We start from the raw sequence: 11,271 nt of genomic DNA on the forward strand, positions 1-11,271 counted from the left end.
GTCACTCTTAAAAGGATTCAAATCTTCAGGATAATCTTCGTTTAAATTAGAATTTATGTTTGTCGCAACCGTTGTACATGTTTCAAATTCCCTATTTGTTGTATCCGAAATAATTGATAAATTTTCATTAATTTCGGTCGCATGTGCTAACGATTGTTCGAAAGTATCCATTTGCGTGGAATCGTCTGTTTCAACGTTATCTTTTAAAGCAGCATTTTGACCGATGATGGTCTCAGTCGCGTCTGGATTTATCATCGAAATTTTTTCACTTTTCCCTATTACGTCGTATTCCTTCATCTGTATCTTCCTATTTAGCGTTTCGATATCTCGATCTTCGTTATTGTACACTTTAATTTCATCTTGTCTCGTCTTGTCAAAAATCCTGATTGTTTTTTCAATTATAGAAGAGGTGTTCTTATCGCGTTGAATACGTTCAACGGATTGATCGTTAGATTCACACGGTGATTTATCCGTAATCGAATCGAATTGAAACGAATTGGCAGATTTTTGTTCGTCTCGTTCGTTGGTACTTGATTCGACGTAGTAATCGTCGTAGTCGTTCGTCTTTGTTATATTTTCCTTGTCAACGGATTCTAATTTCAAAGAAGTGAAAGCCGATTCTAGTTTCGAGGAATCGAGTTCGTTATTTCCATCATTTTCGCTTTCGGATTTACGATTAGCCGAAGATGTGAAATTTGTGCTACGATCGAAATTGCTTTGATTTTCATTCGTTGCATTCGTGTTATTGGCGAGAAATTTTTGTTCACCCTCTTCGAACAATAATTGATTCGATATGAAATTAAAACGTAATCGAGAAGTTTGCGCCAGTAAATCAGGGACGATACGATCTCGATGATCCAATTTGTTAACGGGATCGAGACTAAATATTCTTTTATCTATATGCTTTTCATCGCTAAGAAATTGTTGATAATTCGAATCAATCTTGTTTTTTTCAACTCTATTAAATTGCGAGGATTCGTCGCAATTTCGCGTTATGGCTACCGGAATTTCTTCATCCGGACATGTTTCGCAGCAATATTGTCCTTCTTCGGTTTCGTAATAATTACCAATAGTCAATTGATTGTTACATCGAGCGCAACGAAAGCAGGTACGATGATAAGCGACACGAGCGAGTACCAATTTTTCCGCTAAGAAAATAGGAAGTCCGCATACAACGCAGCGATCTTTCCGCATACCCAGATACGACGCCTCCTGCAGAATTTGAAACAATTTTAGTATATTCTACGTATATTATTATTATTATATATTTTGATAACATAGAAATAGAATGATGAATGTGTTAATATGTTTAGTGTAATAATATCGTTCGTAATTTTATTAGTAATATCGTTTTTTAAAAATATAGTTTCAATCTCTCGCTGTATTTTATTCGGATAAAAATAACGATAGAAAACGATATAAAAAAAACGAATTTAAAGATTTAATATCGATACGTCACATTCGCAATGTGCTTTTGGCTCAACGTTAAAAAATTTACCGCTTATTTTGATCGAATTATTTCGATTGAATTTTTACGCGAAAAAGAAAAAAATATTTTGTTTTTCAAATAAGAAGAACAAAAAAAAATTTTTTTCAAAATAGAGAATATATTATGGATGAAGAATGAACACGAGTATTATTATTTTTATCGAAACTTGGCTTTTAAATAAAATATTATATCTTATCATGGAATCGATTACGTAAAATCCGATACATCGAATGGGACTGATTGTTAAACTTTCCTAACTTTTGTATATTGTAGCTGGTAAAAATTGTAGAAATAATAGAACATAATTGTAACTGGTAGAAATAATAGAACAAAGAACGAATAACAAAGATAATAGGGCAAAGAGGGATACGTTTCGTCTCGGGATTGGCAGCCAAACTCATCTCTGGAGTTACACGACTGACAACCCCTGCCCTAGACGTTGGGTGGTGAACGTTTTTCAATTGTTTTCAATAAAGAAACGGAGATTACTTGTAAGAGGAACAAAATGTCTAACGATGACGAATAAAAATAGCGTGAAACGTGCACCCACAGAAATCGCGAAGATCTTTGGCAAAGTCTCACTACGCAGTTTTCGTAGTTCGAATATCATAATCGACTCGTAAAAATGTAACTGGATTCTTCTCTTTTATTCCTAATCTCGTTCAATGTAGCGGATTATGCGACAAATGGAGAGCAATCGAAGATGAAATGTACGTACAAATGACTGTCTGGGGATTGCCAGTCAGACTCATCAGTAGGGCTACGACTGACAATCCTTGCCCTAGACGTTGGATGGTGAAAATTGTTTTCAATGAAATGGAGATAAAGATGATCACTTGTGAAAGAGACGATGAAACGTCTGGCTTCGATCACACGCACCGACGTATCCTTTCACGCATGGAGGAATTCGATGTGCAATACGGGTAATGGATATTAATGAAAAATAAGGTACATTATTAAAGTTGTTGATCGATTTTTTGCTATGTATATAACATCGTTGATTACGTACGAAATAATGATAAATATGATGAATAAATTGACAAACATAATAAATATATAAAGTATCGATGTTTTTTTTGGAAAAAAAATAACAAAAATTACGGAAGATTTATAGAAAAAATTGAATCGAAAGCTTCGTTTATTTTTTTACTTATATATAAAAATTAAATAAAATATATGTTTCTAGATTCAAAATCTAAATCCTAATTTTGTCCGCATAAGTTACGATATAAAATGATCTTAGAATCAAAGGTAGAAATCACGATAAATTTTTATCTTGACAAGTTGTAGCGAAGAACACTACACAATATTCGAAATGCGATATGCGATATATTTTAAAAGGAGGTCTGTTATAGAAACTTCAATTTTATGTCTGATCACTGAAATTTGTATCAAGATTCAAGCAATAAAAATTCCATGTATGGAAAATTAATAATATCGTTTCCTCTCAATAGTCCATGAATTTATCTTGGTAAATAATCGATAAATATATATCGAATCGTTATCCTTCGCTTGTGAATAGTGAAAAAGTTGTAACGATTCGCATTTGCCATCAATTTTTCTTTTCTATTTTTCAATAATTAATCAATATTTATATATTGTATATTACAAAATACACGAACGAATTTATCAACATATGATACAAAAATAAACATAAGTTTAAAGAAAAATATTTATTGTAAGAGTCAAAAAAAGTCGAAAAGAACGAGGAAATATCTCGAGATCGAGAAAAGTGTTCGTCGATCGTATTTATTTAAAGTAATATTCCAATGTTGTCGTTAAATATCTTGCAGTAATCGTATATTTTCCATAGGAATTATATTAAAAAAAAAATAATAATAATCACAGCGATATGTGCATGCATAAAGTAATGAGTGAAAGAACGAAGAAAAATTATATGGAAAAAGCTATGCAAAAATAAATAAAATTTATACTTGAATTTGAACAATTAACATATACATATTGAAATGATATATAATGATATAAATAAATTACAATTTAAAAAATAATTTTAAATAATCATCGAGTTGAACGTTCCTTCGAAAACTATTGTTCTCTAGTCTTTTAAAAAAAATTTTCATAAAATTAGTTAAGATGATGATGAAAAGTTTCCTTTATTTAGAAATAAATTTCTTCTTCCGTAATGTAGTTTCGCGTATTCTGTGTAAAACTCGAAATTGAAAAAATATTATTGAGAAAATAGATACGTTGTTCATCATGATATATTTAGAAAAACTTAGTATATTCTGTAAATATATATTTTTCCAAATTTTCAGCGATAATTCACATTTAGTAATTATTCGTAACGTAAAAGAGAAATATTAATCGTTATATTTTATATTTCGTAAGATATGTATTTGTAAGTAAGAAAACAAATTATGAACTGGAAATATCTTTCATCGCGCGAAAGCTCTTTCTCGCTCTCTCATTCTCGCTCTCTCTCTCTCTCTCTCTCTCTCTCTCTCGGGATAATTTAAAAAATTTACTTTTCGTTACATTTTCTCATAATAGAACAAATAGAACATCGCATCGATATGATAAAGTCAAATTCGAATACTTCGAATTTAAAATTTGTGTATTGTTTGGTTGATTTAAAAAAAAATAAATGATGAAATGACATAAATAAATATAAAGTGGTATAATTCAGTTCTACGGAAATACAATTTTACCATTACATATTATTAACATTACTGAATGAACTATATAACATACTTTTCCGGTTTCACTAATAATATTCGTTTTGATAGTATAATACAACAGTTATAGATATTTTAAAAATAAATTAAATAAATGCAAATTACTTTTCTATATATTTATACAACATTTGTTACTATTATTAAAATTTATCTTTTCATTTTAGGAAAATACGAATAAATTGTACATGGAATGGAAAACTTACTACTGTCGCAAAATTGTATTCATTACTTTTTGCTATTGAACAAAAAGAAGTGGAGGCTCAAATATGTAGAGAATTTGAAAATATATGTAAATACTATTTTAAAAATATGAATTAAAATTAGTTTGAATATATATAAATATATCAAATGATATCAAATAGTATAAAAAAATATCAAATTTTTTATTAAAGTAACAATATAGGTAAGCGAATAAAATAAAACTTAACTTAAAAATAATAAATGATAAATTAGCGATAAATTTTAACGATTATTACATGTAACGTACAAACATATTTTACAAAAGAAACATAAAAAAAAGAGAGCAAAAGAATAGACTTTTCTTATGATGAATAAGATTTTTTTTTCTTTTCGTAAATTTAATTTGTTTGTGTCTTTTTTCGAAAAAGAATGTTTATATCGATAAAATATTATTTTCATTTACGTATAATGTGATAAATGCCCTATATTTGCATAGTCGTTATTGTTAAAAAATTATAAATTATATTATTCCAAGTGTAACATAAAGATTCAAGGATTCATAAACTTATAATTCAACTTTTAAACTAATTGGAATCAATTAACTTGGGAAAGATCCAAAATTTTCTACGTTTCGTACAACAAAGGCTTCTGTACCTTTTCTTTTGGAGATTCAGGCACTTGCGTGATTCTTTCCTCTGTGGTTTCAGTCGTTCTACTCACTGGATGTCGTGTCGGTGATGAACCTATAAGGATAAAAAAAAATAATATATCTCGTACAAATATATATATGACAATATATGCATGATATACGCGATTTAAATGTAATGAATCGATAGATATCGATATAAGTAATGAAAATTAAATTTCGATTGGTATTGTGAGTAATATTGAAAATAAAAGAAAATAAAAATAAATATCCGTTATTACAAATATAGGAGAAAAAAGTTAAACATTTACGAAAGCGGCGTGCGGTTTCATTTGCACGCATAAGAATAATAAAAATTGAACGAGAGAAAAATATTGATTCGATTGATTCAGTTGTGTTATCGATCTACGCAATAATTCTGTTCAATTGCATACTTTTTCTGCAGCTCGTTCATGAGTTTTCTCTTTCATACAAATTGGATCGAAAAAAATATTAAAAATTTTCTTTTTCAACTTTGCCGATACTTTTCCTTCGTATATCTACTATTCGATATAATGAATCGTATGTATCATTCGAAATGATACCAGTATGTCGCAGTGTGTTGCTTTTATCGAGATGCTGTGCTAGGCAAATGATATCGCAATGCCAAGCATGCATGACTAACGATAGTTACTTGTTTATTATTTAAAAAATTAAAAAAGTTTATTTACTTAAAAAATAATATTTCGTATTTTTTTTCTCGTTACTTAAAATTGTTCCTTCTTCCGCTCCTCCCGCAAAAATTTTTAAAAATATCAAATATTACGTAAAAATTCAAATATTACGTATTATTATAATACGCTATAGAAGAATCAAAAAATTCCAGATAATAATGTTACATGTTATTATTTATCGATAATAATTATCAGTTATTTGTATACTCATCGTTATCAAATTTAATAAATTTTAAATACTTTCTCGAAAATTAGATACAGTAATAACAGATTATTGTTATTTCTGTGAGACTTACCGCTAAAAGTCTGATAAAATTGCGAAAGATAAGTAAGAATTGATAATCGGTCAGGTACAGCACAGGAAGCCATGTCTTCTGCGTCTAAAAGTGCTGGGATTCCAAGATGTTGTTCCGCGACTCTAAAAGCCAATTCATTGTTCCCATACACGTCATTCTTGTCTAAATTGTCAAAGTCACTGCAATGGATATTAAAAGTAGATTATTTTTATCGGTTATTTCAACATGTATATCTATATCTCGAACAAAATCATTTCAAAACATTGCACGAATATGAACAAATGAATTTCGAAAATTGCAAAAATTAATGAAATTTTTAAAAATAGAAAATGTAATTGAGAATAATAGTAATTTATTTCAAAGAATAAAAATTGCATGATTTGTTTATATCCTGTATATAAGTGTAATAAAGTATATATAAGTAAATAAAGAAATTGAATTTGTTTTTAAATTTAATAAATTGTCTGTCATACATAAATCTATCTTCCAAACTTAAGCTTCGAATAAAAAAAAATTCAAATTTAACTAAAATTAAACGTTATTACGTTAAACGTATTTCAAATCTGAAATTTTACAAATACCACATAAAATATCGAAACTATTTTTGCGTATATCAAATGACGGTTATGTATATAAATAAAGAAATTTAAAACATTGATTTCTATGTCGTATATATCAGAATTTTTAAAATTGATCAAATGTAATATTTTTATAAATAATTAACTCTTTTCCGCAATAATGTGTAAATACTTTTGACATTTTATTATAATATCGATGAAATTACGAATAATTCCAATAAAAATTACAAGATATTTGGAATATATTAAGAAATTGACTATTTCTATTGTAATATCTACGACCATTATTGACTACTATTTTACTTACATGAGATCAGGCCGAAAATGGTGAATCATCGCACAAAATGCGAGGCCATCCTTCCAAGAAGTTGTCATATTTTGTACATTTACATCAGGATAACCTTCGGTTATTCGACGGCACCAGAGTTCTAATGCTTTTGTGCCTCGTTTTTCACTCATTTTATATATTTTTGATTTATTTATCGTCAAAATCTTCTAAATCTTGTTTCGTAAATTTATATAAACAATGGAAAAATAATTTGTCTTTCGAGTCTCACAAAGCGACTCTGCAATGAAATATAAACAAAAGTATATAGGTTTCATGCGGTGTGAGGTCACACTTTTGTTACCATTCGAAACTCAAACTGTGCGTTGTCTTATCTTAAAGAACGTGAGAAAAAAGTAATTCAACGATTAAGTAATTCTACTGCGATCTGGGATATTATAAAATAAAAATTGAAAATTATAAAATTATATTTCAGTTTTTCAATTACAAATGTTTAAAAGATTTTGTGTATAAAGATACGCATACGATACATGCGCATGTAAACATTGAAAATATTTATAGAAAATTTATACATGTACAAATTTATATACATGCTTAATTTATATCAATATTTACCCTGCATACTTGTTCCTTGGAATCGTTCCGGACCACCGTTCAGTATTGCTGCGCCACATGATTCGAGACCAGGATTCATTTGAGACCATGAGGCAATCTCGATATCATTTTCCTTATTTAATTGTATATACAACTTTTGAGAGTCATTTCAATATCCTGTTATACAACAAAAAAAAAATAAATAAATAAATTGTAATTGATATATAATATTTTATTCTATGTAGTGAAGAGAAATAAAAGATACTATGTAAGAAAAAGAAGTGGAAAAAAAATATTTTGAAAAAATATTTAAAAAATTATTATTAAATTCTCGTAAAAATAATTAAATTTTTCATAGATTCCTTAATTCATAGAAATATATATATATATATATATTCATATATTCGAAATAATGAACAATCAGAATATCAACTATCAGAAATATCATCGAAGTGACAAAACTAAGATATAATTACACTTTATGATTAATTGGTAATTGAAATTCAATCAAATTATAAAATCAAAAAGTAATTATTGCAATTTAATCAAATGGTATTTTTTGAATAATTTTTACTTTAACGATATAAGAATAAATTTTGAGAAATATATTTTGCAAAAAAAAAAATTCTTTTAAAGTTATATATTTTTATTTTGAATTTTATATACGTATAAATTTTGAATAATATTTGTATAATTATCTTATATGAATATAAACTTGATAATAATCATTCGCAACATAAATCAAGATAATATCGTAAAAATCGTGAAGAGTGAAGAAAAGTGCAGAATTTGTTCTAAATATTTCGTTTTTTTTTTTCTCCCATGTGTTTTTCTATGAGATCAATTATTACTACTAATCTACTTAATCCAATCATTTTTTGATCAAATTATTATTTGTGATGATATATAGGTTCTTTACGATGAATAAAATAGATTTGCTCGATAATTGGATAAAGATAAGATTTAATGTACTCATAATTCGAAGATATCGCTTTATTCATGGAAAATTTTAATAACAATTTGGTGGAATACGACTGAAATTATTCGCTATTTATTTTTACGGTTAAGGAGAGATCGATAAAAGTGAGAAATATTATCAAAGCGATATTAATAAAAAATTCTACAATTAATATTTTTCATAATATCTGGTAAATATTAATGATGCTTCTTTATCTTTTGGATAGGATTAGCTTATGTGAAAAAACATATAAAATTGTATTTAAAAAAAATGCACTTATATTTTTTAAACCGGAGCTAAATCATCGCGTATATGTTAGTTTTAATTATTCAATTTGATTGATGTTTGTTTCTCGTATCAATTTCGTATCGAACGATACAAAAAAAATATATTATGTATGATATATACATACATATAACATGTATTCTTACATATATTCATACATATAACACATCATTATGCTTATTTCAAATGTATATGTATTATCTAATAGTTTACTTTTGGTCAAACATGAAAGTCATTTGAACGGATATACGCCCCTCTCCCACGTTAGGTCAAGTCCGAGTTACCCTTATATTCCCTTTCACTATTGCATTGTGAATTTATAAGCATACTTCATGACACATTTACCAAAGCCATAGCAACCAACATTATTGAATTATAATTAATATATAAACAACAATTAATCTAAAATATAAAATATAAAAGCTTTCTATATAAAAAAAATAACAATAACATTAAAATATAGAGCAAAAAAGAATCTCTATTTGTTTTATCTCTAATCAATCTCTCTTTATATTTTCCAAATATGTACATAAACATGTATCATTTTAATATTATATAATGATGAAAAATTTTATTCCATTATTATTATTATTATCTATTATATTATTATTATTTAGTTAAATTATAATATTATACATATTAAATTATAATAAATAAAATATTGTGTAAATTGTAGATATTTCATACATTCATTTCATACATATATTTTATACATTTTATATATATTATTCTCACATATTTTATAATTTGAACACGTTATACTTATATATATTGTTTAGTTAATCATAATCTATAAAAAATACAACATACTTTAATAGAAATAATTGAAAAAAAAAATTGAAATTGAACGAATAAATTGATTAGTGATTTTACTATCATAATCAAATTAAATTTCAAAAAGATTATAATTATACTTTTCAATTATAAAAAATAAGATGTAAAAAATATACGTTTAATGATAATATTATTCATGAATTATATATTTGGGCTTAACTTATTTTATTTGTTTTATTCAACTTTTAATTCTTTTTCTTAAATATATTAGAAAAAATAATTTGATAAATCATTATATCATTTTTCATACATTTTATTCAAAAGTAATATATAACAAAATTTTAATATTGTTTAATTGTTGATACTTGGAAAAGATATAGTTGATTAATCGATAAGATATAATAAATTTATAAGATTTTATAAATATTTTAAGAATATTCTACATTGATACAAATTCAGAATAACAGGAATATTTATAAAATATCATAAATATGACACAATAATAAATAATTTAATAATGGAAGTTGAATAATTTTCCAAAAATTTTAAATTTTAAACTTAATTAAAAAATAGAAAAGAAATATTAATAACGTGTAACTATAGTTTCCTTTCAAAAAATTCATAACAAGTTAATGCTTAAATAAATGTTACAAATATATTCTATATCATATACATATATAAATACAGTAATCATAAAAATTTAAATATATTTAAATTTACATATATATTTTATAAACAATTTTTAAATTATTTCTAAATGCATATATGTGTGTGTATATATATACACATACACACAATATACATATTATATATACATATATATACATGTATTAAACGCAAAGTAAAATAATTTTTAAAACTTCGCAAAAGCGAAATTAATATCATTGTATAATTAATGTACATACCTATATTGTTAAACATAATTTCTTTTTAATGTTTTTTTAAAATACTACACAACATACGTGATAGCACGTGTACAATAACATACTATAACAAGTTTTCTTTCAAATATAACAAAAATTTTTTTCTTTTTTTTTTTATTCACTTCATTTGTTCTTTTCTATAAATTATTTATCCATACGGAGATCCGTTAACTTACGTCATTCGCATGACCTGTTTCTGCTTCCACCAACAGTTTCGATCCTTCTGTTTGCCACTAAAGTTACAGTTTAAATTCCTCGATAAAACTTAATGACATTATATTTTCCCAACATATTTTATTTCTTACATTCACATAATAAACATACTATAATTTATTATAACTATTTATTGTTTAACAATTTTGTGTACAGTTTGATACATTGAATAATGTATATATCTAGTGATTTTTCTAACCTTAATGTCGTATGTAAGTATAACAAATACACACAAAGGAAACACGAAAATCAAAAAAATTTTTATATTATAATATTTTATATTATATAAATTTATCAAAATAAAAATAAATAATTGTAATATTTTGATAATTTTATTTATATATTTATATTATATTTATATTTATATAAATATATATATATATATTCACTTTCACGCGAAAAAGGATTGAATGATACTGATCAAGTCAAGACCGGTCAAAGACATTTCGATAGATCACTAACACCATACGTGCAATCCAATGACTGAAACGCCACGAGTATCATACGCTTAATTTTATGCCACCACCCTTCTTTCTCTCTTTCTTATCCTTTCGTCCTTCTTATCCTATCTTGCTCGTACATTACATGCCCCACCTTTATTTTATTTTCCTTTCTTTTTGATTTTGTAGCAATACATTTT

At 25.9% G+C, this 11,271-nt stretch overlaps 1 protein-coding gene and 1 long non-coding RNA gene across 14 annotated transcripts in view; both read right to left on the reverse strand.

Moving 5' to 3' along the window:
* LOC102677156 overlaps nucleotides 1-9,137 on the reverse strand; it is a 16,050-nt gene extending 6,913 nt beyond the window's left edge. Inside the window, exon 1 of the long non-coding RNA XR_421685.2 lies at nucleotides 8,816-9,137. This is a non-coding gene — a long non-coding RNA (uncharacterized LOC102677156). The remainder of the gene's footprint in view (nucleotides 1-8,815) is intronic.
* The window catches only part of LOC102676728 (uncharacterized protein DDB_G0284459-like), a 17,169-nt gene extending 5,898 nt beyond the window's left edge, over nucleotides 1-11,271 (reverse strand). The window contains exons 1-7 of one of the 13 annotated variants that reach the window (XM_031510087.1): nucleotides 11,021-11,271; nucleotides 10,595-10,651; nucleotides 7,500-7,655; nucleotides 6,906-7,164; nucleotides 6,021-6,199; nucleotides 5,020-5,108; nucleotides 1-1,212 (exon numbers count right to left, since the gene is read on the reverse strand). In XM_031510087.1, the coding sequence (XP_031365947.1) occupies nucleotides 1-1,212; nucleotides 5,020-5,108; nucleotides 6,021-6,199; nucleotides 6,906-7,057 (1,632 nt within the window). In that variant the 5' untranslated portion in view covers nucleotides 7,058-7,164; nucleotides 7,500-7,655; nucleotides 10,595-10,651; nucleotides 11,021-11,271. Of the gene's footprint in view, nucleotides 1,213-1,890; nucleotides 2,490-5,019; nucleotides 5,109-6,020; nucleotides 6,200-6,905; nucleotides 7,430-7,499; nucleotides 7,656-10,400; nucleotides 10,922-11,020 lie in introns of those variants that run through there. The other 12 variants (XM_031510082.1, XM_031510083.1, XM_031510089.1 and 9 more) reach the window with 12 other exon arrangements.

The sequence above is a fragment of the Apis dorsata genome, unplaced genomic scaffold (assembly GCF_000469605.1).
Source record: "Apis dorsata unplaced genomic scaffold, Apis dorsata 1.3 scaffold_200, whole genome shotgun sequence".
NCBI classification, from domain to species: domain Eukaryota; kingdom Metazoa; phylum Arthropoda; class Insecta; order Hymenoptera; family Apidae; genus Apis; species Apis dorsata.